Genomic DNA, 26,686 nt, shown 5'->3' with positions numbered 1-26,686 from the left:
CCTGGAGCTTAGTTACATTTTCCTTTAAAATTATTGTGAAATACAACATGAAAAGGAACTGTGGATCAGAAATGATATACAGAGTGTCTCATAACTGCTCCCCGTATATTATGGTCTTGCCAAGGGTTTGACATGACGGTGATTGCCATTTAATTTCTTGCACCACTTTCTTGGCCAAGAAACCCCCTAAGGTTCCTGGTGCCCCCTCCCTGGAGGGACAGCTGAGCTCCCCCTTCTCGGCCTTAAATTTGCTCAGGCAACCGGCTGCAGCGTACCACCGGATCTCTGGGAAGGGGCTCTGGGGCAGACAACCGTGCCCCCGGCCCGGCCGAGGCACCGGGGCGGGGGGCTCGGCAGAAAAGCCGCTCCAGGACCGCACAGCAACAGGGGCGGTACGGGCGGGATGTGGTGGAAATGCTGCTGTCACTGCGGCGGTGACTAACAAGAAAGACTAAAATGAGCTCCTCGCTGTCGGGGCCGTGGGAACCCTTCGCCGATGGGGACCCCCTCCAGTTCTGCCTACCGCTCTTCACTCTTGGGGGCAGGTTTAACTTGGAGGAGAGGAAAAACAGAATTAAATAAAAAGAGGCAGGTGCCAAGGCTGGTTTGCGGCCGGCTGGGCGTGCCGGACGCCGCCGAAGGGGGATGGGGAGCGGAGCCGAGCTCAGATGCATTATGGCAGCGCTGCCCCGGCCCGCCCCAGCAGCCGCGCCCCGCAGAGCCGCGCCGAGCCGCCCCGCGGTGCGCTGCGGTGCGGTGCGGGGGCTGCCCGCTGCCTGCTGCGTGCCGGGAAAGCGGCGAGGCCGGGCGGGGCCGGGACTGAGACCGGGACCGCTCACTCATTCCGCGCTGCGGCGGCCGCGCTGCGCTGGCGCAGAGCCCGCGGGAGGGGGAAGAGGAGGTTGGGGGGGGGGGGGGAACCGCTCCGCGCACCGCGCCCCAGGCTGCCCTGCCCCCTGCCGGCTCTTCCCCCCTGCCCCCTCCCTGCCTGCCCCCTCCCTGCCCCCCCCCCCCCCGCCGCCCCTCGCTGCCCGCCCGCCCGCACCCCGCTCCGGCAGCACCGCCGCCTCTCCAGCACCACGGAGAGCGCCCGCCCGCCGCGCCGCACCCGCAGTGCCGCCCTGCTCCGCGCCCTGCCAGGCCGAGCCGGGCCGGGCCGGGCCGGGCCGTACCGAGCCGGTCCTTGCTGGTCCGGGGCCCCGCAGGCTGCCCCGCCCGTCCAACCGCAGCCCCTTCACACCAGCCAGCAGCCTTTTGAGCACGGAGCAGGGGCCTGAGGATGCTGAGGAGGGGTGTTTTGCTTCTCAGCCCTCTGTGATGTCCCCCTCCCTCCACCCTTACAGGAGTAGTTTTCAGTCGTTTCTCACCGTCTCCTTCCAGGAGTAAGCTCATCTCACTCCAGACATCCCCATGCAATTAAATCTCTCCTCTCCCACTCATCCTCCCTCCATAAGCTACACAACTCCTGGCCCAGCAATGTTTCACCCCGAAAGGCTGTAGGGCCCCTGGGGACAGCTTTCCTGCTCTTCGTGAGGGCAGGGCATTCCAGGAAGGCAGACTGCATCCTGCATCCCAGTAAATCTGCCTCACCCTCCCTCCTGCCACAGGCCAATGAGCTAAAGCTGCCTCAGCAGGGAGCCATCTCAGCATCTCCCTGCTGCAACACTCACACTGGTGAATCACACACGTCTCTCCATGCACCTTGTACAGTTTAGGGATGTTTCCTTCCCCCAGCCTGCTTCCAGACTTTGCTGTTCTCACTTAAAGAAAAAAGCTAGTTCTCTGCAAGTCGGAAATGATCAATAGTCATTCAAAAGGCAAACCTGGCCTCAGACTCTGTCTCTGGGCCCTGCTTTACTAGGAGATGCTACTTGCAAACCTCAAGGAAGGTAGGAAAGAATAATCTCCAGTTAACTGTTCTGGGAAAGGGCACACAGTGACGGCTCACAGCCTGCACAACTGCAAATGGCACCACTGAAGGCACCACTATGCCCCGCCTGCTCTGGGAGAGGCCCTTGGAGATTTTGGTACTCTCTCCTATTTTTCTCACCCCACCCATACACAGCATGAAATAATCCCACAAGTTATGTCCTCCATATTCCAACCTGAAAATTCGCTCTGTGCCTATATCTCCACAAACAATGTAAGAGTTTATTATCACTGCAAGCTTTTGACAATAAGGCTGTTTTTTTTCCAGGAGAGGCAAATGAGCTCTAACTGGACAGTGAATGGGATGAGATGGTAGTGCAAGGATAGAGGGTCAAGCTTCTCTTTGCACCACAGTCTTGGATGTTGTTTCCGCTTGGCCAGCAACCACTTCCAGCAGAAGGAGATTTGCAAATAGGTCCCATTGCTGCCATGGTTCTAACAAGAATTTCAGACAACCATCCACATCTGTTGTTCAGTGGTTGTTAGTCATGCCACTGGCTTTCCTCTTCGCAGGGATAGAGGGGAAATCCTTAAAAAATCTCCATTCCCTTTCATGTAATAATCCTATTAGGCCACATTCTGCACTCTTTATCAACTAACCAGTTTCCCAGTGTCTCTCGTTCATAGTACATAGGGAAGTGGCTATTGCAACAACATTTATCCTGCTTTTCATTTTTCAGAGGCTTGAGCGTGAGCAGGTCCAGCTGTCATTCCCCAGGTTTTATCACAATGCAAGTTGTCCAGGCTTAGTGCTGGAGATTCCAAAATAAATACTGAGATGCAAAAACATGCAGCATAAAGCAATTGTGTACAGTAGCTGCACGCATTTGTAGGAAATGGGACGCAGAGGCGAAATAATATAAGCAGCTCTTTTACTGAAACGGTTTAGAAAACCCTTTGCACTGGTCCTTTCTTTTGTCCTGTCTGTGGAATAAAATGTGCTAAAATGAATTTGTGCATTTTTTACAGGTAGCAACAGCAGAGCCTTCAACGCCAATAGGCTTTTTCATGCAAGACATAAAACATTTGACATGGAATGTACTACTAAAGCTAAACCGAGGGGGGAGAGGCATTCAAGGACTGATTTCCATTTCAAACTGCAATCTGGCACTTTGTACTCCAGCACCATTGGTGGATCAATATTTAATGCCCGGAGATTCTGGCTCTGCAGGAGTCATGTCAGGGGACCTCTAGAGCCAATCTGCTTGGGTAGAGGAGTGATAATTATTCATGGGCTCCTGCCTCTTGCTCCTTCTCTTGCACAGCCCCACTCTGCTGACTCAGTGCCTTATTCAGTCTTCTCTCCCTCTCTCCACTGCTGTAGCTGGACCCCTTTGCCTTCACCACCTCTGAGAGTCTGCACATCCCACCATGGCTAAAACAGCAATGGGTAAGAAACTGCATCTCTTTTCCTTCAGCCAGTACAACAGCCACTATTTCCTAGCACCACTATCTACACTGGGTGCTCTTTTCAGTGGCCCTAAAGTTTAGAAAAAATCAAGACAACGCTAAACGTATCTTTTCTTTAATTTCTTTTATCAAAAAGAGGAGGGAGGTGGGACCCCGGGGCTCTTATAACGTCCTAAGCTGCGATGAGATTAAATATTTACTAACGGGTGAGCTCGGCACTTGAGCACAGACTAATTTTAAAACGGTTTTTATTGTTTTAATGATTAATATATGTATTATGGCACTAAAAGAAGAGAGAGAGAGAGAACAAAAAAAACGAGAACAGCAAAAAAGTTAGCCCCCTATAAATATGCCCTCTGCAGCCCCGACTGCCCCCGTTCGCCGGGGACAGCGCGTCCCTTTATTTCTGAAACGAAATGCGAGACGGGTGGCGAGGAGAAGAGAAGAGGGAAGGAGGAAAGGCACCGCCGGGGAGCTCGGGGGCGCGGGGCGGCGGCCGGGGGCGCGGGGCCGGCGCGGCGGGGCGCGGCGGGGTGCGGCGCAGCGCAGCGCAGCGCGGCGGGGCGCGCACCTGCCGCGGCGCGCATTGCGGGCCGACCGCGCCCAGCGCCGGGGCGAGGGGCTGCAGGGGAGCCGCAGAGCCGGAGCCGCTCCCGCGCTGCCCACACCTGCAGTCTGGCCGGGGCGGGGCGGGGGGGGGGGGAATAGCGGAGAAAGGTGGGGGGGGGAAGTAGGTCACTGCATCATCCAGAGCTGGGATTTTTTTATCCGACCCCACCCTTGTTTTGCTTCCCAGCGAGCAGCTTCCAGCGTTGTTTTTATTTTGCGCTTGTGCGCTGCAAGCAAACCCCCCCCCCCTCCTCCGACACCCCCGGCCGCCGGGAGCCGCACCCTGCGCCCCGCTCGCTGCGAGGAGCCCCCCGCCCCACTGCGCCCGGGGCGAGGCCAGGCGAGGGGCGGCGGCCGGCAGCAGGGCCGTGGGGAGCAGCCCGGGGCTGTGGGGAGCCCCGGGGGTCCGGTCCCCCTGCGGCAGGCTGGCTGCGGGGCGGCGTCGCGGCGGGCGCGCCCGCCTGGCCGTGCCGCCGCCCCCCGCCCCAGCCCGGGCGGCGAGGTCCCCCCGGGCTCCTGCCGCTTTGTCTGAGGGCGGCTGCGGGGAGGGGTGGAGGAGCAGAAAATTGCGGTGGAGGGTGTGGAAGGGGGAGACGGAACCAGCGTGGGCTCAGGCTGCGAGAGGGTTGAAACCTCATGCCATATTACTTTTCGGTATCTAGATCTGTACATAGATGAAGATATATAGATGGAGATATATAGATGAAGATATATAGATAAAGATATATAGATGAGTGAGTTCTATATATCTATATATAGATCTAGATGTATAGATATATATTTGAAATTAGGCAGGAGCTACACTTGACGCATTCAAATTCAGGTTTTCACCAGCATTTGCCGTTAAACTCGTGGACGCTCAAATCACACCGAATAACGATAAAAAGAGCCAACGCAATTATGACCCTTCCACAAGAAAAAGAAAAAAATCGCATTCAGTTTCACATTCTGTGCAGGCTCTGTTGTCTCCCTTAATCACGTTGCACAAAGTTACGCTGAATCCTTCTGGTGTGGCTCTGACTGATGCATTATACATTTATTTATTTGAAGGCTGATGTTCCACTTCTGAGGAATAGTGGGTGAGGACTGAAAGCGTTTTAACCTGGTTAGGGCACCCCTGGGAAAAGGGCATGAGACAGCTGTATATGCAAATAGAGGAGGGAGACAAGGGCTGTGGGAGTCTGGCCAGCCCTGCAGTGCTGAGCACGCCATCCCCTCCCCACTGCAGCAATCTGGTAATCAGTATTGATAATTTGTAGTCAGTCGGAGACTTATCACTGCAGAAGGCCCTGTTAGGAATTCTGTCAGTAGGGAAGAAAGGGCTCTTCAGCCTTTGATTAATGATCTCACAGCACACAGATATATAAAGGTTTCTGCAGCAGGAGAGATGGCTGAAATCATTAGATTTGCCCAGAGACTGATTGGCTGTATCACTCCACCTTACCTATTAATTCTTGGTTAGTGAGCTACATACATTAGAAAATAATAGTAAGCAATATAACTGCCTAGCTCAAGTTTCTAAAAATATTAATTAAAATATCATTCAGTTAAAATGGAGAGATATATTATTTAGCATCTTCTCTCTTTAAATTTACAAATATTAAGGGCCTTTCACCTTTTTTTAAACTTTGTTATTTTTTATTGTAGCCATCTTTAGAGAAATTTGAGCTCTTGACAGCATATTAAAATAAAACACTTCTGTTAATTTATATTAAGCTCCTCTCTATTTCTTCAAGAGTTTCTTCAATGAAACAAATGAATGTTGTTTTCTTGTGGAAAAATAGATGCAATCTCGGTCATATACGTTTCCAGTTGCTGCTAAATAAACTACATTTGTTTTGAACCTATATTGAAGCTTTACAAACAGACCACTGCGAGAACTAAATAGTGCCTGATTTTTTTCGCTATTGTGTGCTGCATTTTACAGAGCACCGGTAAAGGCTAGATCCTGATGCCTCTGGGGTCAATAGAAAAACTCTAATCAGCTTAAGCGGGCCCACCATTATGGTCTGGCCCAGGGCCAGCAAGGCACTTAAGCAGGTGTCTGACTTCAAGCACGTGGACAATCCCACTGGTTTTGGACAGAACTCTTCACATACCTCAGGTTAGGTAGATGCTAAATACTGTGATCAGTATGTGCTTATATTCTTTAATAGAATAGAATAGCCTCATTTTCTTTTATACCCTCTTAAATAAAACCTCCTTTTCAAGGAAGTCTCCTTTGGTTGACATAGGAAAGTCACGAGATACAACAACTTCTGGAGCTCAGTACACTCTGAAAACCCAAGAAGCTTTTCTTTCTGTTTAATGTATGCACAAGTTCACACCAAGCACACATATGCACATATTTGTCTTTAAGTGAGTCTTATTTAAATTTTCATAGAACAGGACTGTAAGGAAGTTAATTTAATTGCCTCCTCCCCTTGACACTTTCTTCCAGGTGAAATCTGCATTTTGTGGATGGGCTCGTTCATACCTTATACTTACTACCATGCAGGGTATTGGTGACAGGACATTAAATCAACTGCTTTTGGAGTTGGGGTCACTACAGACTTAATAGGCCATACACATAGCCAGTCTTTCTTAGAATATGTACCTGGCAGCTTAAGGGTGAAGCAGTCAGAGGTGCCACTGTTTCCTTGTGGTATTCAATTTAGAGAACATTTATTATGAAAACATGTGCAAACAAGTATCATACACCAAAGTTTCCATCCTGATTATGGCTCTTGTTTATTTTATAGGATTTTATCTAACAGAAACATAGGAGAAGCATGAATGATGCATTAAAGAAGTGTTTCAATTGAGACTCTTTGGAGATAGTCGGGAACTGTGAGGTGATAAATGGGTAGGATGATGACAATAAAGGAATTCAGTCAGCCACCCATTGCCTCATTGGCATAAGATTAAATCATTGTAAAAGTGCTTCAGAGTTTTTTCTTTTATCATTTGTATTTTAGTTACGTTCAATCTAGATACTTATCTTGATGGGTGTAACTTCACTGTTAAGTGTGCCCATTAACCAAATATTGCATTATTGTTTTATCTAGTATGCAAACATACATGTAAAATCATAAATAGGGGTATAGTCGTTGAGTTTAACTGGTTCAATTATTTTAATAACTAAGGCTTTTCTATTGCAAAAGGATAAGCATCTCACCTCCAATCTGCCAGTACCTTCAGACGTGTGTTTATCTTTAAGCACATGAGTAATCACCTGGACATCAATGGGAGTGACAGGCTTCCAGATAGACATACGATTCTGTGCCAGGCTGAATTTGGACCAAACATGCCCCCGTTCAGTATTATGTAGTTTACAACTGAAGTTTTTAACCTGTTTTTCCCCCTTTTATAAATAAAGGAGCACAAGACAGCCTTGAATGCTTTTTCACTGTCAGAAAATTACTTATTTGAATAGCCCAATAGGGAATTACATTAAGATGGGAAATAATGGGGAAAAGAGAGTTTATTATCGCATGGTGTTAGCAGAAGTGTGATTTGATGGAGACCCCGTGATTCCAAATTTTTTCAAGGTCTCACAGAAGAAACGTTCCGATTAGTTTATTTCACAGCCTGAATCTTTGAGAATTTTGCTCACAAAGGTATTGTAAAGTTGCTGGCAACTTTACAAATCAGTAGAGAAATGAAGGTTAACACTTCTTTATATTTTTCTCCTGTTTTTAAAAAGTAGATTACTCTTCCTGCTATTGAGAATTCAGACAGTAATAATGTAAGAAACAGTCCATGTGGTTCAGAATTTATATTGCCTCATAGCAATTCTTTATTTACCCCCAGAAGTGTACCTGTAGGAGATTGGAACGTCATCTTATGGAAGAGATCTCATAATATTCTGAGGAAATAAACCTAAAATTCAGCTGCCTGAACACTTCTGAAATGTTGCCTCACATGTACCTCCATCAGCTCTTTGTCCCAATATAAACTGAATCTAGATTAAAGGCTTCTATATTTAATAATATATTTTTATAATTCCTTCACATTGTTTTTGCCAGCTCTTCCCTTAAATAGTTAATTAATTTCTAGATTTCTTTTTTATTTCTTTGGTATTTATACCATAATAGCACATTTCTCTAGATTACATTTTGGATATATATTTTATTATAAATATATATGTAATCACACTACAACGTGGTTAGATTTCTCTCAGGTGACATTCATATATATATATTTTTTTTAATGGAAATGATAAACTCATTCTTATTCTCCACTTTCAAACTAATACCATTAATTTAAAAAACTGATTACAGCAGAGAGACTAGACAATCGTGTTCAGCAATATATTTAGGCAGCATTTTAGCCTTCAAAGGCTGTGCAAAAATTAACTAATTAATTCTCCTACCAGCCCTCTGAGAGAACTAGGCATTATTAAGCAGTCTGAAACACAGAGATCAGAGGATTTCATGACAGGTGGGTCTGGGCAATATTTGACCTGTGCAGCATTTTCCTGTAGACCTAATTTAAGTACCTGATTAGTTCACAGTCAAAAGGAAGAAGAGATGTTCAGCACTCCTGAGAAAATCAAGCCCTAGGTGTCTTAAACTAGGCATCCTAAAATGGTGTCACTCCAAATTATTGATTTAATTAGAAAATTAACTCGCCGAAAGGTTTGCCAAAGATTATATGGCAAATTAGCAAGAGTTCCACCATTTGAAGGTAAGGGGTAGAAGGCGGTGCCTAGCCCTCTGCTTGACCAGTGGGCAACAGCACAGCTGGAAATGAAATCTTCCGACAAATCTTTTTACAGAACATGCTCCCTAGGCTTTATAAGTATATTGAACACATTTGTCTTTCTGCTTATATTACCAGGCTTCAGAATTTTTGTCCTGGCACTCTCGGTAGCTCTGAGCAATACTTCAAGGAGAAGCAAATATCATACCATGAATCAGCAGTGATTAGTTACCTCTGCAATAACTACCTTCACAAATGCTATTAACTGCCCACAAAAGTCATCTTTATAAATAAAAAAAACTTGCTATCATCAGGTGGCGCTGCAGAGAACATATTTTTTAGTGCAGTATCCATAAAATGGATGATAGATGGACCAACTTTGCAGATAAGAATCTTGTCTCACTGGAGTCAACAGAGTTCAGCCACAGGCCTCAGCCCGATCCTTAGCCTTTGGAGCCACAGAAGTTTGGTAGCTGATTTGAAAGAATGGCTGCTATACATAATCTTCCTGAAGTTTACACTGTGAGGTATTCTGTGGGTATAGTCTGAGCTGTTGCTGGTTTATTTTCAGTTTATGAGCACTGCTGATCCCACTTGAAAGCTGCTGCGCATCCAAGACTACAGCAAAGGCTTTGTCTATTCCTCTAGTTGCTCAGCACTTTTCAAAATCAGCAAAAATTGATTTGGAGACCTCAGCTGAGATACAGGCCTAGTGAAGAAAATGCTGAACCCTGGGAACAAAATATATTCAAGACATCACATGTCTGAGCAATATCCAGCATGCAGAGCTGCCCTGTAATTATTTCATTTTCTCTTCCACTTATTATATTTTTCTCTTTCTTGTCTACTGATACATAATTCAACAAATGAAGTGAATTTAAGCTCATTTTGCCAGGATGTGCAGTTAAACTGATGCACAGCATCAACACTAAACAGTTGGCTTTGCTGAGCACATTTAGAACATTTTTTTTTTTTTAGGTATAACTCTGTAATCTGAAATGTTCATAAGTAAATTCTAATGAATATATTCTTTCTAATATATGAAAACCATCACTGTTATGGTAGTAATTATGCAGACAAATTCTGGTCATTAACACCCAATTTGTGAATTGTGATTCATAAAACAGGACTGTTAGTTTTGGGTCCCCCCCTTCTAGTTCCTCCCCAAGGAGGTGATTTAATTTAGAAAAGTGACTGAAGATAGCATTAGTAAAGCTCTGAGGCACCTGCAGTCAGATACAGAGGCTGCTGTACCTACACGACACATGGTAGACGCCACGATTCATTGGGTAGGAGAGCACCTAAGAGAGCGTAGCCCCATCTAGAAATCAGAAAGCCCTGGCTGATGGGACAATCACTGCATTTCACGTGTTCCAGTCATTGGATAAAGAATCAGAACAGTCATGGGAGCAGAAAAGAGAACTCAAGTCTCCCTGCATGGTGTTAGGGTCCTTCAGCATGAATCCCCTCATTTCTGAAAGGGATTGAACCGAGTTATCTCATTTCCCAGTCAGAGGTCCTCACCGTAGATCGTTGTATCACAGGGCAGCAGTAACTCAGCCATCAACATTTCACCTCAGCTCTATTTTAAAAGAAAGCAGTGCGTGTGTGAAGGAGCCTGTCCTATCCATGTGTGCTACATGTCCGCTACGTGTGCTCTCAGAAAACAGGCTACACACATTTCCTCAGAGAACCGGGTTGGAAGAATTCCCAATTCCCAGTATTAGGGAATTCAGCCTTTCAAGGCTGGGGCACTCTTTCTTGGACAAAAAGTAGCACCCTAGAACGTACAATCAATTTAAGAGCACCAGCTGGTAGTTAATGACCTCTCTGCAGCTGTGCGGGAATTCACCGGATCCGCATTTTGGATTAGATGCCTGAAGTATGCTTAAATCTCATTTTAGGCCCCTACAGCCTTTACTGGATTTGTCCCTTAATCATTTTATGCCCTGACTTTCTCTTCGTTAAGATGGGGATAATCCTATATACTTACATCAGAGGTGTGATGTAAGGTTTAATTCCATAATGCATAGAAATGTGTAACAATCCTCTGATATTATAGAAGTTTCAAAAGAACATAATGATCACCCCAGGAAACAGCAACTTACTGCCTAAAGTTGTGTTAACACTCTGTACTGTTCAGGTAGTTATTTATAAACCTTAGGGTACTTTTTAGATAAAGAAAAATAAGGTTATGTGCATTTAATACTATTGATTGACATAGAAGTCTACAAATCAAGAATGTACCTTAGAAAAGCTAAGGTCATTTTAATGTGTGTGTGTAATTTTTTTTTTTTTTTATATTTAAATGTATTCACTAGCGACTAGGTGACTACATAGCTATGACTTTTAATCTTGCTCCTATTTTTGATCCTTTCTAAAGTTATTTAAAACATCAATTATCCTTTTGGCCTAAGATTTCTCATGTATCCATGTTCTCATTCATCCTATGGTATTCACTGGGATGGTTCCTGCTAAATTCATTAGAAAAACTCCCTGAAGTGTCTAAGATTATTATTGGGGTTATTTTTTTTTTCATTGTAAAGGACAGTAGAGAACATAATATCAAAAATGCACAAAAATTTTGTACTATATTTTGTGTACAAACATGTAGCAAAAATTACAATTGCTGTTTTGCTAGTATTTTAGTTCTGCAAGACCTCCAGCTATGTGAATGGAGCTGCAAGAAACCTGTTCATCCTCCTGGGAAATCTTTTAAATTAAGATAGAATGCATGAATCAGGGTCTATCATTTTCAATGACATTTTGTGGAAGTGACATTTGCTTCTGTAACCCATTTTATTAACCTTTATTAAAGATCACATTTAGCTATTCTGATATATTTGTTTCTTACATTGTTCATGTGAATAGAAAGAGTAATTTATGCTACTCAGCAGCCATGTTTATAGTCACTTGAATATACAGTCTGTGTTTTCAGGTAGTGGCATTTATTCAATTTAATATGAAGATGTAATACAAAGGACTATTTTTCAGCTAGTATCTTTTCTGTTGTTTAGATATTTTTTGATCCTGTAAATATTATAGTCTGACGGCTTTCAACGTTATATATTCTAGATAGGAAAGAAGCCCATACTCGCTGAGGTTGAAAAAAAAATCTTTAATATTTATCAATAAAATATATGTTCTTAAGGCAAATAACTTATTGCTGGGGAAACAAAATTCTACCTCTAAATATGATTATTTTTCAAGTAAAATACTAATAATGACTTCTTAAGAAAAAACAATAGTATGGTGCTTATTTTAATCTGCATTGAGGATTCAAGTTATTTCCTATTGAAGTGTATTCCCTTTTTTGCAGTGAAACATTAGTGAAAGAAGGCAAAGATCTTATTTAGAGAATTCTGCTGCGTCAGATTAGCGCTGTAAAGAGTTTGCCCTCTAATGATGGGAGGCCTAAAAAACAAATATATTAGTGAGGTTTAAATATGGCAGAGATACAGCTCTGCAAAATTATAATTATCAGTTTGTATATCTTGCCCATGCTGTTCTGCAGGACTCGGCTCTGCTGGAATCCTTCTCTCTCTTACATAAAACATGCAAACGGTCCTGTCAAGACAGGTAAAAATTTGCAACAGTAATAATAATAAAAACTGAACCCTGGCAGAAAACTCAAAGCACTTTAAGAAGCAAACAGGAACAGTCTACAGCACAAAGTTTAAAAAATAACATTTAATATATTTTCATGTCATTATATGGATATAATTTCCTAGATTAAAGCAGCCTTGAGCTGACAGGATAGTTTTTTCCCTTCATTTTCAATTTCTAGCGCTCCTCTAGGCCACAGCAACCAGGAGGAGCAGCGGTTGAAACATTGCTCTCAGCCTATGTGGAGCAGGTCATGTCCAGTGCAAACCGTCTTCAGAAAATTTGGCTGTCAAACACTAGTCATGAGTGAAGACTGAAATCAGATCTTTCCATGACATAGCCCTTGGCCAGGCCTGGGAAGATTTTTTCAAAGGAGGAATAATTTCCTGGCACAAAGAGCTAGAGCCTCTCAAACAAATCCAAAAAGCATTTGTTTCGTTTACTATATGGACATATTTTTCCCTAGTCATCTTCCCAGGAAGAGTGAAACACTTTTTGCTAAGGGTTGCCCCAGAATTCAGCCAGGGGCAGTCTTCCAGCCAGGAAAATGGTAGGTCAAGTGTTTATAATTTAACAAATTGATATGCAGTGGAAGGAGGACTCCCATATTTTCCAAAGTAATGGCAGAAAAAAGTGGCATTGGATGGGAAGTAGCAATGGCTCACTGTCTGGTCTACAGATCATACATATGAGTGACTAAAATGTGAAAGTCAGGAACATCAACCAGAATTACATTCTGAACTAGTGCGAATCTATGGTAAAAGGCCCAAACTGATTTGTGTCTGCTGAACCCACTTTTCACTCTTTAAATCTCCAGAAGCAGAAATTTGGGAAGGAAACAACTCTTTCATTATTTTGAAAAGTCCTGTGAGACCCAGCTACACTAATAAAGGAGAATTTGATTGTACAGGAAAAGAGACATTTTTATGCAGGAAAAAGAATTTGATTATACATCAAAAGAAAAAAAAAACAGGCTATTATAAGTTGACATTTGGATATCACCAGGTCCTGCTAATTTTAGGCTGCATTGAAAAATGTGATGGCAAAGCCAATACTGAACGTTTCATAAGGCTGTTATAAAAGACAAGCTGACAAAGTCCTGCTCTGCTTCTAATGACAGACAGGTGATGCTGGGATCTACTGATGCACAGTGTCCTGAAAATCTCACTGTTGCAAGTGAAGATCTTTTTTATCCTAAGTGAGCCAAGCACCCTCACACCAGAGCCCCATGGAAATCAACTGAGGTTAATATTTCTGCAGGGATCAACTCCTGGTGTGGTTATTTTAGCAGCAGGGCAGTATTTCTGAATTCATCAAGATACTCTTCTGTGTAAGTGGTGGCCAGTATTGCATTAAAAATAGATACATAGATAGACACATCATAGGTGGATAAATTACAGATAGGCAGATAGACAGACTGACTGAATGAACGGACTCTAGAAGTCTATTTCTTCAGTAATATTTCAGGATAGGGGAAAAAATCACTAAATTGAAAAGATACTATAAAAGAAGGAAGGAGGAGAGAAATAAAGCATGAAAAAAGAGGTGGATGATGAAAGATGATCCTTAGTGAGAAGTAGTCTATTACAAGTTGATATGAATTGTTATATTTACGCATTTATTTTACATATTCAAAAATCAAAGTATTTCTATTATGCAAATCTGAGCAAAGCTACTTAAAACACAGGTGGTTTCCTCTAGCCACTCGTCCTTGTTATAGTTTTATTATATTTTCAATTGTAATAAAAATCTCACCAGTAATTACTCTCTTTCAGCCAATTTAATCAATTCTGAATAATATGCCACTTTGTGTGCACCATCAGCAAGGTTCCAAAGAGCTTGTCATTCTTTTTTTTTCCTTTCTCTCATTCATTTTACACATCTTCTGATTAAAATACTCAATGATATTTATAATCTATTCCTAGCTATGATAAATTCTAGCAATATGCTTTTGAATGTTATCATTATTTTCTTAATGGAGGCAATCAAATATTTGAATATATGTGTAAAGGCATGGCAGGATACAATAGCAGAAGCATAAATCTGGTAATTAGTAATAACTATATAGATACTGTAGTTAAAAATGGTACAGAAAAATCTGAAAGGCATAGAATAACACGCATGTTAGAATATCTCGAAATTTCAGCTTGTAAAGTCCCTTAGAAAGTATCTATTGGGTAAAATTTAATATGCACCAAAATCAACTTTTCAGCTGACTTGCAACAGGGCTTGAATTTCATTCATGAATGAAATCATTCATTTCATCATTCATTCTGATTGCTATTAAAACATAATATAAATCAACTCAACTTCAAGACTAGGAAAAACCTCAAACTATTGCAACTAATTTTAATGTGAGTTTGGATAAGTTCATGATAATAGAAAGCTGCAGGACATGGACCACATCTTCTAGATGGGCTTCTAGAGGGTCACTAATAAATAGTCACAGCTCAATGGGTGCTCAGGCTGAAGAGCTTTACTGTAGCACACATTTGCTGCGTGCATTTTTTCTCGGGGTAAGAGACGATGTGGCAAAGAAGAAAAGGCTGGTCACCTAGCAGGAGTCAAGGTTATTGAAGATTTCATCTGTCACCTAGCAGGAGTCAAGGTTATTGAAGATTTCATCTGTCGCTCAGCAGGAGTCACTTCATTGATTGCTGTCACTGTCCAAATCAGTTTTACTAAAAAAGGCAAAAATTGTCCAGTTCAATCAAATACATCTCTCAGATATTGGTCTGGATTTATTCTCAAGCTTGGCTTAAATAAATGGCGCCAAATGTGCCAAGCTGTGATTAAAACAGGCACATTAATACCCACATGCTCTATTTCCAATATGGTTTTTGGGGTTTTGCTCAGTAACAAAATTTGCAAGGACCTCAGATTTGTTGTGCTACACGAGTTACTATTAGCTGATGGTCAGACCTCTGTTTTACTTGCAATATTTCCAAAACTGAAATAATCGTTTAGGATCTGCAAGCTATACACAATCTTCCAACTGAGGCAAAGCCATAGTTTACAAGAATAGTTACAGTGATTCTCTTTATCTCCATTGGTGTACCTTTCTTTATTGCCTCCTGCTGTTCTGCAAGGCGCATTGCTTGCTCTGCAAGCAAGCTTAAATGCTGGGACAGTTTTTTACCAAACCTGAAAGAGTACTTGCATCGCTGCGTTTCCAGAAGGAGACGGGATGACTGGAGAAGTGGTATACGGTGATGACCAGACTTGAAGTCCAGCAGCTGCATGGCCTGGGCTCTGGCTCTGATGCTAGCCCCTGCGAGGTATCTTGCAGCACAGCCAAAGGAAACTGGGCGGTTCCCTGGCAAGGGAAGGAGGTAGGATGGAGGGCAGTAGAGTAAATGAGCCCCTGGGCAGAGACAGGAAGGGACCAGAGGAATTTGGCTCCATGATGTGCTGGGGATAAGCTCACCAGGAGTCTGGAGGTACTGCACAAATCATGAATGATAACAAGAGTGCAGAGGTTCAGTAATATGAGATGCATTTTTCATGGGATAATGAGCATTGAAAGATGTGAATAAAAAAGAGGAATGGAGCTGGGTCCGTGCATGACTAGCAAGCCCTCCTTCCCCTACTGGCACATATACGAAGATGAGGTTGCTCTGGACATTGAATCAGAAAGGACATCTAGAGGTCATCTAGTCTGGCCTCCCACTTGAAGCAGGACTAGGCCAGATCAGCTGTTGCTTTGTCTAGCCAACTTCTGCACGGTTTCACAACCACCCAAGCCACGATTTATGGCCATTTCTCCTTTTTCTTTCATCTGGCACTACCAAGAGGATTCTGGTTCTGTCATTTCCCTGATCATTGCAAGGAGCCAGTGTATCCCATCTTAGCCTTCCCTTCACCCTCCTAAACAAACCTAGCCCCCTCTGCCACTTCTTTGCAGGCCTTCTGCCCTTGTGCCCCTCACCTTCCTGGTAGCCATCCACTGGGCCTTCAGCGGTTTCTCCACATCCATCTTAAATAGGGAGTCCCAAAAGAGGATACGTTACCTCAGATGTAGCCTCACCAGCACCGAATAGCATTCAGTCACTGGTGAGCCCAGCCTCCTTTCCTGTTCATTCACATGCATCTCTGCTCCTGGCCATTTTCCTGATCTGAGCCCTTTAAAGGGGCTGTGGAAGAAACAGAAAAAAAAGCTCTCCCTTGCGAAAGTTTTCAGAACCAGCCTATTTTACTGAATGTATCTATTCCTGTTCTGAGGTTTCGTCTTAATCTTCCATCAATGACACTTATGGGTTTACAGAGCCACACACTGAAATTATTATCTAAAATCTCAGTTAGGTATTTTTTAGTCTTTTCAGGACTATGTAGAAGACTAGCAGAAAATTATCCTATAATGCTAAATGCTGTGATAATTTTCACTGTGAACATGCTGAACATTGAAATGCTTAGGAGTAGCTCCTATTTCTAGGTTTGGGGAAGCACGAAAAGATATTTTCCCTAGTAAGTTTGCTGCCCACTTATTATGAGATATTGCCAAAATAAAAGATCAATTTTACAGAATCTGCATTGTATTCATATGGTTGACCTAGGAGTTGCTGTCATTTTTACTTACTCTCTGCAGTGCTTTAAAAATCATTCAAAACCTCCAGAGATTGTTTCTGGACTAAAAGATTCCTTCAAAGCTAAACACATTGTTGATAAGCTTCCTACATAGAGACACTTTCTTGAATCAGGGTCTAAATTTGTCTAAACACAGAAATTCAGTCCTTTGGAATATCTTGTAATTAAATAAATGCAGTCCCTTGCTCCCACACAGAATTGTGGAGACTCTTTAAGTTTGTAAAAACACATTTAAATTTGTACACCGGCTGCTATAAAGAAAGCAAATTAAGCCACATGCTATAAAGTGTCTCTAAATCAGAATATCAGGGCATCTGCACCAGAGCTTTTATTATCCCTCTTTGGGTTTAAAGGAAAAACTTCCCCAGTTAAGAATTACATTGACAAACAAACTGTAATATCAAACAAGTTTGTATAGAGACTTAGAAGTCATCTGCTAAGAGCTTATTTTATTCCGGCATTCAAATTTAAAATACTGTTGTTAAATTAACAAAATTATAATCGGTGTGTCATTGCTTGTGTTATAGCAAGGATAAGAACCCTTCATTTTTAAATATTCGACTTAACATATGCCATTTGGAATTGTAGCCAGACAGCAAACTAATGCCTTTATTCAAACTGATGAGACATCCTTAGTTCAAAATGTCTCACAAAATTAAAATTCTATTCAAAACACAGAAGAAAATTGGATTTTTCAAACTGTCTGCTTTCATTGTCTTTTGCATTTTGACATTTAGTCAGCAGTCACGGCAGCTCATAGAAGTAATTGTGTATTGCAAAGATGCGGTTACACATATTTGGCTTTGTGTTAAGTACATTAAATACATGCAGATTGCTCAGAATCAACCACTAAACTTATGTTGTATAAAAAAGCTTTATGTGTGCATAACATATATATACACATACGTATAAACTGAATAATGAATGCTTCTCTTTGTTTCTTTAAGATACTATAAAAGAGGGGTTTTCTAGCCTATGCAACTGGGTTAGTTTGAGGGATATCTTTCACAATCCTCACGGCACTATGTTGTCTCTAAAATGGATTCTCATGGTAATTAATAGGTTCTGCACTCACTGAAGTGACTCAGTAAGCAAGGAACACATTTAATTACACAAATATAAAGACCAAGCATCCAGCCCTACTGCCAATTAAAATTTCATTTATCCTGTATGTTATAAACACAATTTTTTACTAAAGTCTGCATTATCTTTGCCTAAATAAATAAATACACCTTGCAATTGAATTTGTAGCTTATTTTTTGGCCTTAAGTTATGGCTGAATAGTACTTTGGGCCTCATCACTTCAAAATACAATTTTTAAAATCTTGGAAGACAATCTAGGGTATATGAATATGCATGCTTTGTAGCGGCATAGTATGTGTATTAATGAGAGCTGTAGTTACAACCTCTCTATGAGTTACAAAAAAGTTTCACATTTTATATCTGACTTGCAGTTACATTAAAAGACCTGTATATCTAATCCCAGCAAAATGGCAAGGACTACAGAATCACAGAATCACAGAATCACAAAACGGTTGAGGTTAGAAGGGACCTCTGGAGATCATCTAGTCGAGATCATTTAGACCAGACTCTCTGTTAATGGAAACTGGCACTGCAGCAATGCAGGTCTGCTCAACTGATTGAGATAGACCACGTTACAGCTGTTGAGTCTCTGGCCCTGAAGTATGGAAAGAGAAAAAGGTTGATTCCTTACTCAGTCTTTCTTCATTGCCTTCTTTGTAGAAACATCTTGAGGCATTCCTTTGCCTGATGCTGTACCAGCACAGAAAAAAATAATTGCTTGCTTTCAGAACATATGGGCAATTCCGCGAGAATTTGTTCTCTTAAGAATGTCGGGGTGACTCTTAGAATAGTTTGATTGCAATCTAAGTTCAAAGTTGGGGGGCAGTCGTGTCATAGCATAATTGAAATATCAGTACAAGTCCAGAAATAATCTACTGTGTCAAGATGAAAAAAATCAATAACAGAAACCTTACGTCAATTACAAGACTTACGATATGCCAGCATTATACCATTACACTTTAGGCATGGTATTATACAGCCAGCATGGGATAAAATGACATCTAAAGACAGTGGATGATGCAAGACCAGGTGATGCAAGATCAAGAAGAGTTTGTCAAAACGGCGTAAAGAGATCAGGGTGATACAAATTAAGTCAGTGGAAATCCCTGAAAAGATCATTATGGAAAATCAAATAAATACAGCTATTCCAAACACACATGGCTGAGGTGGCAATACAAAAAAAATCAAAGAAATTCTGACAGCCAACTTTGTCACATCCTGTTCTAATAACACAGTGTTACTGCACTACAGCAGAACCTGAAGCATGTTTCATGCCTTGGTAAAATGTTGTTTGATCATAATAGGCTCCTTTCCTAAACAATTACTGTCTATTTTATGATACTGGAATTTGTATCATCGCTCCATAGGATGTTTTATGACTCAGCACACATATTGTCTGCCCCTTTCTCAAAGAGACAGCCTAGCCTGATGGAGGTGTCACTGATCGAGGAGTCAGGAGACCTGGGTGCTCCATGAAGCTTTCCTACAGACTGGGTCTGTGACCTGAAGCAATTTTTTTCCCCTCTCTGTGTCATTTCAGCCCCAGCATTCCTTTGCGGACTTTTTCACTTACACAGGAAGCTCTTTGGCACAGGATGTTCTCATCTGAGGTGTCTGTACAGTATTTAGTACAGATCTCAGCTGGGTGGCTGTATGCTACTGCAATACAATAATGAGATGACCTTAAGAACGCGCTGGGGGATGGCAGTCACCTCCAATAGCCTAGCCTCTGACTGCTGGATGCTCTGGTGGGAGGCAGCACACTCAATACAAGGACTGAAAATTGCACTTGCCTCCCAGGACCTGGAACACCAGGGAGCAGAAAACTGTAGGCCATACGGCCTTTTTGGTGACTCATATCTCCATGTCAGGGCTGTTGGGGAACGTGGGCCATGTGCAGCCTCTACGGCTCACTCTGTGTTCTTTTAAGCTGTACCTTAGATGGTGCCGCACCTTGCTTGTTTGCTCTCTATTACACGGTCATCAAAGACCATCTCCTTTGCAAGTCATTGGTGTTCCAGCCACCACTGTGGAGCCGGGATCAAGCCCCATGACTTTGTTCCCAGGGAGCAGTATGTTTCAGTGGCTCCTAGGCTCTACACAGCCACTTCTGAGGGAAAAGTTCATAAACCTGGGGTTTCTTCTGCTACTAGGGAGTTCTGAAGAAACTCTCCTAAGCTGCTTTTAAGGCAGGTTAGTACAGGAGGTAGCCCCAATCTCAGAAATCAGAAAGTGACAAGTTAACCTGTAGTACAAAGCCTGCGTACAGCAGGGTTGATGTAAGTGAGTGGAGGCACGTCACTGAGAAGCCTTCTGCTTTCACACAGGAACGTTAGCACTCCTTCAAATACCATTTGTTTTCCTATGTGGAGACTGAGATCCTGGTTCAGGACTGCTTACCATGGAGGCTCTTCAAAGCTACTTTAGTGGAAATTTTGAAGTGAAATGTCTGGCTTTTTAAGCCACTTTATATGTAACTTGTCCCAGAAGTAAAAGATTCTAATGGCTCTGTGTGCTGGTGAAAGGATTTGCCTGTGTGACAACCATTCAGACATATGATATGAAGGAAATTCATTACAGAAAGTGAGCATTAAAACATGAAAAGCGAATCCTTCTATTGCAAAGTTGCAGAGCTTAAGGTTTTGATCCTTAAGTTATTCACATAAAACTGCTAGTGATAGCTTCTGGGGATAGGGATTTTTTCTTGAGAACAGGGAGTCTAATGGTAGGATCAGACCTGATATTCATGTTACAAGCGCTAGCAATATTCCTAAACAAAAAGTAAAATTGAGGGGTTTTCTGTAATACCTGAGAGAACTAAGATTGCTATGGTGCCAACCAAAAGAAACTGTTTTCCCGGTATGCAATTATGCAATAAAACCAACAGCTCTCAAGCAGATAAGCTGAGCCAAGTAAGGCTTATTTCCTCCTAGTGCAGCTGCTAGTGCCTATTCCCTTTTTCTTTTCTGCTCAGTTCTGATTCAGGAACATCTCTTCAGTTCACATCATCCTATAACTGAAAACCTTCTTCTGTGCTTAAAAAGAGCACAGGAGACAGCAGATGGTACAATGACTTTTTTAACTACTGCATGGGGCTATATTAAAGAGATGTGAACTACTGATGTGCTTGTACAACTTACATGTGTTTCACACTCAGGCAATGTAGTGTGTCTGTGCAAGACTCAATGGCTGTGGTGACCTCTTATGAAGGCAGGCATAGCATCAGCATCCTAAACATCAGCAATCTGCAAAATCTTCCAAAGAACAGAAGCAGAACTTCCCTAAAGAGGCAGTGAGAGACACTACAAAATATTATTATATTAAACAGTGGCTTTCAATTCACTGGCAGGAAATAAAGCTATCTTAGGAGTATTAAAGCCTTTGAGTTCATTCCTCACTATTCATCCTCTCTGTTTTCTTCATAGTCCATTTAAGTGGCTCACATCCTTTCCTATAGAGAAAACTCTATGGAAAGAAAACTGTGGGGAGAGAAGTGGGATGTGGAAATGGGGAGGGAAAAATCTCTTTAAGAATCCCCTTGAAAAAACTGCAAGAGCGATGCAGACCTTATAGGAGAATGTCTTCTGCCCCAGGAAAAAAGATCTTTGAAATTTTTGTTTTCATCCTGGCAAAAAGTCCCTGAAAATTAAATGGATTTGACGAATCTACAGAAAACCCACAGACCTCTGTATTTGCATTAGGCTCCATTACATTCCCCACAGCTGGAACTCAGCTGCCAAAATATTCCTCATGCTGGTGTGATGCAGTGGCTCCACAAAGGAATGGCTTAGAAGAGATAAAGCAGAGTGTGGCTTTGCTGCTGTTACAGACTGGTTTCTGCAGAGCTGGAAAAGGAGCAAATGCTTACCGTATCTTTCTTGTCGTTTACTTTATTCTTTCTATGTTTCCACCAGGATGCAGCGTGGTGAGGCCATCAGGGTCCTGAGTGCACCAACAGGCTCTGGAGAGGCTAGTTTCTATATTCCTTCCACTGAAGAAGGAAATGTGTATATTCTCATGTCTGTAAACAGACTTAGACAGTATCGTGTGGCCCAAGACTCCTTAATAATAACTGGGGCAAAGCATCTGCATTACTGTTCGTGTTGAATAACCATGAAAAGATATTTTTTCCAGATTCAAAAAACCTCCTTCTATGAAAATTTAATTTGGGGAGTGCAGTTTTATTAGCCCAACAAAAGAGTCCCATTAACTTGTGTTGCAGATGACCATAACAATCAGGGTTCAATAAACGGATTTTTTCATAGCTTCATCAATCAAAATTATATTAATTAAAATAATGTAAAATAATAACTTCACATCTTCCATAACATTCACATTCTGACATCAGAAAATAAAGTGAACAAAGACATTTATTTCCAAGCACACACATTAAGTACAAATCACAGAAGTGGCATATGAAGCAGTACATTTTAGCTCAAATTTGCATAGCAATGCTCAATGATTAAGCTGAAAATCTGGGGACAAGTCTCAGACATATTTGTGCCATCCTTCAATCCGCAAGTTGACAATGTGCAGATGTTTGCATCTACACAGCAGCACATGTAAGAAAGTCATTATTGGGCACTCTTAAGGAAATATCTGCTTGTATATTCCTTTGGGTGGGTTCTCCACTCAGATACTGTGGTGTTGGCTGAAGGATGCTATAGAAGTGGCATGCAAGGGCTTGCATTTGGAGAGCTGAGTTTATAATCTGGTACAATTTGACATGGTCTTAATAGGAAGTTGAAGGTTCCGCTTTGTCACATCATTCCTTGTGTGTTGCGGAACTTACGCTAAAATGCTCATGGATTTCACTGCCACCCTGTGCTTTTCTGAATGACACTAATGCACGTTCTTAGAAGGCTCTCTCTTTGGAGAGAGTAAAATCACAAATACTTCTGCGGAAACCTAGGTAGCCTTACAGATCTCAGAACAGTCATGAAGGTTACAGAAATGAATGCCTAAACTAGTGTTCAACTTTGTGAATTGCCACAAGAGCAAGATTAGATCTCTCCAGTTTCTTTCTCTCTCATTTTCTGGAAATGTTAGAAAATGTTTCACAATTTCTCTTCCTTGATCTCTTATTTCTTGCTTCCTTTTTTACAGAACCTACTTTTTTATGTTGTGGAGGCAGAAATATCACAAAATTGGAGGTCAGGAGAATATCCCAAACCCTATTTTCTTCTCTCTATTAAAATGCCTTGCAGCATATGAGCAGTGTAATTTGAAAGAGCTGTCCATTATAGAATGGCCCCAGGTTATGGTCCTGTGCTACCTATAGGTGAGCACTATAGGACAGTAAGGAGGCAGATCTGTCCAGCTTATCTCTAACTGCCTTCACTTTGAGTCCATGAGCCATTAGTGTTTGATTTTTGTCAGGGAAATCAGACAAGTACATACATACAAGAAGTTGCAAGATTTTCTGCTCACACAGAATAGTCTGTAGAGCAGTGTTTTGCATTCAGAGGCACAGTCCCAAAATAAGCTCCACCTGTATGGATCACGAAAATGAGACATCAGTCGTGGCTGAGAGTAAGTGATGGATAGCAGGTACTTGCTCCTGGGGGTTTTGCTTTCACTCCCTCCATCACCAGCAATTCCAGAAGCCTGTAAACCTCCACAGGTTTTGTGGTCATGCCAGGAGATGCAGTGCCCTTCAGACAACCTATTTCATTAATCTTAGATATCCGTGTTGGAATGAAACCAATCACTTCCTGAATTGCTTCACTTCATTGGCTAAAAAAGAAAGCCTGCATGGCAGCTGCAAACTGGCTATCTTAAGTTTTAGATGACCAGCATTAAGTAGAGTGAATCCCAGCCTCATACATCTAAGACAGATGACAAGTTAAATGATATGTATAACCATATTTCTCCCCCATATAATCATATGCCCCCTCTTGCGTTTTGCTTCCCCCAGTCCCATATAACACTGGTTCACCACCTTACTAACACACATCATGCAATTTGCTTCAAATACCCAGCCGGCTGTAGAGAAACTGCACAATCTTATTGCCGGAAATAAGTATTTGTGTACCTCTTGTCACTCTGGATGTGTCTGCAACCTTCCTTACCTGTCATTTCCAGTATTCACAGAGTGAGACTAGAGCTGTAATCTAGATTCTTGTGCTCTCTTCCAAAGGTTTCACTGACAAAACGGTTAAAAAAAAAGATTAAAAAATCAATGAAAATGCTTTTAAAAGTCAGTGGAGATTAATCAGAACTGTATAAAAAGATTGAGAAAACATCAACATGTGAATCGAATGCAGACCAGATCAATCTTTTTATAGGCCTGAGTTGGCTTACTTCTATTAGGAATCAATAACAGTTATGATCATATAACACTATTTCATTTGACAGAAAAGAAAGCAGCATGTTACCAAAATGGATTTTAAAAAATGGCCAACAGATTATGGGTTTGGATATTCACAAAATAACATGGCTTTTCATGACTAAAAGCATTGCATTGACGACCCAAAAACTCGAACGCTTCAAAGGGAGCATTAACAAAGTGATATTTGTAACAAACCACTTTGTCAATAACCTCCCTGAGAAATCGATGTAAAGGATGGCTGTAGTAGATCTTCTGTATCTTTCATTTCATGCTTCACCTAATCTTATTTCTTACTCTGACAGTCTTTTCTAAATCAGAAAAAAAAAAAGTGGTATTTCAGTTCAGTAACTAGAATTCATCTCAGAAAGCTAACTATTTCATGGGTACCTGTCAAGGGAACATAAGGCTGAGCTGTGTTATGAATTCCACGTTTTGACCATTGGCACTGTGACAGGTTCTGTTTCTCCTCCAGGCTAGCAAAACCTCAAGCGACTGGTTGGCTAGGAGCTAAAGATGGGACTTGAAGTGTCAAGAAGCAATAGCAGTTTATTATTTGTGGATGGGATTCAGTAAGGCAAAAGGAATCAACAGATTTGCATTCAGTAAATGTTAATTATAAGTAATATTTATACTTATCTCCCTGCTTTTGTGTGTTAAAAATAGTCTTGATTATGAATAATGGTTTCTGCTGTAACACAGCAATCTGTCTTAACTGTGCTTTGCCAAGGAACAGAATGTGACCCAAATTGCCCATGGCCCCTCAGTCAGGACAGATTTTCATGTTACAGTGTATTCTATAAAAAATTGCTTATAGCTATTTGATAACATATGAGAGCAGACAGAGTGGTTATACCAGTGTTTTCCCTAATCTCCATGTTTCTGCCAGTAGCAAATAACTGGTCGCTAACTTTTATTGATAGCAGCTGTAGGACTCTTCCCTGCCAGCTTCGCTTAGTGGGCAGGTGAGCTGAAGGACTAGCACTGGACTGGTTTTCTCTTGTTAGCGGAGAAATAGGGGATGTATCTGAATAAGTGCATCATATGAGGTCAGAGAGGGCTTTTGAAGTGAATCATCACTACCTCCCAAATGACCATGCTCGGGTTCACACTGCAGAGCAGTCTCAGAGTGCAGAAACTGCTTTGCTTGAGAGGTAATGAAACTGGAAGAAGTGCTCTAGTATTGCATCTACTGTGCTCCAGCCACGAACAGTTGTACAGCCCATGGGACCAAATTGGTCTAAAGAAAAGACCCATAGAATATATATAGCATGGGCATTGAATCTGTAGAACTGTTTCCCTCCACAGATCCAATCCTGCTGTGCTTCGCTGCTTGCTAATGCAAATGTGTAGCACTGGTGTTCTTGAAAGCCTCCAGGAGATCTTACCTGGACCAGCAAGTAAAGAGTCCACCAAGAAAGATCATGGAAATGCTCATCCAAAGCAGGAAGTGGTTTCACAATGTCTAAACATAGCTATTATGATACTAGAATTTTCAGAAAGTGGTGAGGTCAGCTTAAAATCATGATATTAAGGAGATGCATTTGGGTTTCGTTTAGAAACATTCTTGCATTCATGAGTTTCAAACCAATCTGAGATTCTACCTCTCTGAGACTAGCAAAGCTTTTAGGGGCATTAGATAAGGTTTGTAAACCTTTCTCTGCAACTGTGCATAAGAGAAATTTACTTAAAAAAAAAAAGAATAGATGACGTTCTGAAATAATCACAAAACTTCAGAATTTAAGATCTGTAAATATCAGGATATTCGCAGCAGAACTGCAAGAATTGCCAATATTAAAATCCCTTTTAGTTATAGCAAAAATCTGTATTCTGTTCTTGCCTGACTTTAATGCATTTAATGCCTCTAAGTATTTAAATCTTGTTATGTAGGACTGAGGAGATTCTCTTGCAGTTTTTTGTCAACGTTGTTCTTTCCTGGTAATTTACCTATCAAAGCTTTTGTATTATTACGATTAACATCATTTACTTTCCTTCATTTAACATGTAGAGTTAAGGCAGTGATATGTACTCTGCATGACTGCACAAGGAGCTATATAATTAACAGGCCAATTGTAACACATTTGGGAAATAAACTTTGTTGCAATCACTGATTCTCTTTACCAGTTTTTAAAAGCTCCATTATAAGACACATCATTTTTGTGTCCATTCCAGTTATGCACTGGGGTCCTGCGCGTATTGCATAGATGTAGTGCTGTTGGCCTTCTGGCCTAACAGTGATGCTTTTTTTAATGTATAAATGTTGCCTTTTAGAAAACATGCTTGCATGGTTGCAATCCTAGCTCCTTAGGATTTCGGGAACCACAGTTCAGCTCTCTGTTCAGCCATGAACTACCTAAGTGACACTGGCCAGTCACTCTAATTAGACCGCTCACTACGGGTGCCTACTTAGTTGTCACTGGGCTAACAATACTGCTTCATTTTTATGTATGGCCA

General features: G+C 41.8%; 1 protein-coding gene across 1 annotated transcript in view; it reads left to right on the top strand.

Annotated features, from left to right (window-relative positions):
- Nucleotides 1–3,211: 3,211 nt before the first annotated feature.
- The window catches only part of STMN2 (stathmin 2), a 41,606-nt gene continuing 18,131 nt past the window's right edge, over nucleotides 3,212–26,686 (top strand). The window contains exon 1 of the mRNA XM_009689453.2: nucleotides 3,212–3,319. Within this exon, the coding sequence (XP_009687748.1) occupies nucleotides 3,301–3,319 (19 nt within the window). The 5' untranslated portion in view covers nucleotides 3,212–3,300. The remainder of the gene's footprint in view (nucleotides 3,320–26,686) is intronic.

The sequence above is a fragment of the Struthio camelus genome, chromosome 2 (genome assembly GCF_040807025.1).
Source record: "Struthio camelus isolate bStrCam1 chromosome 2, bStrCam1.hap1, whole genome shotgun sequence".
NCBI classification, from domain to species: Eukaryota; Metazoa; Chordata; class Aves; order Struthioniformes; family Struthionidae; genus Struthio; species Struthio camelus.
This window is presented reverse-complemented; position numbering and strand designations above follow the sequence as displayed.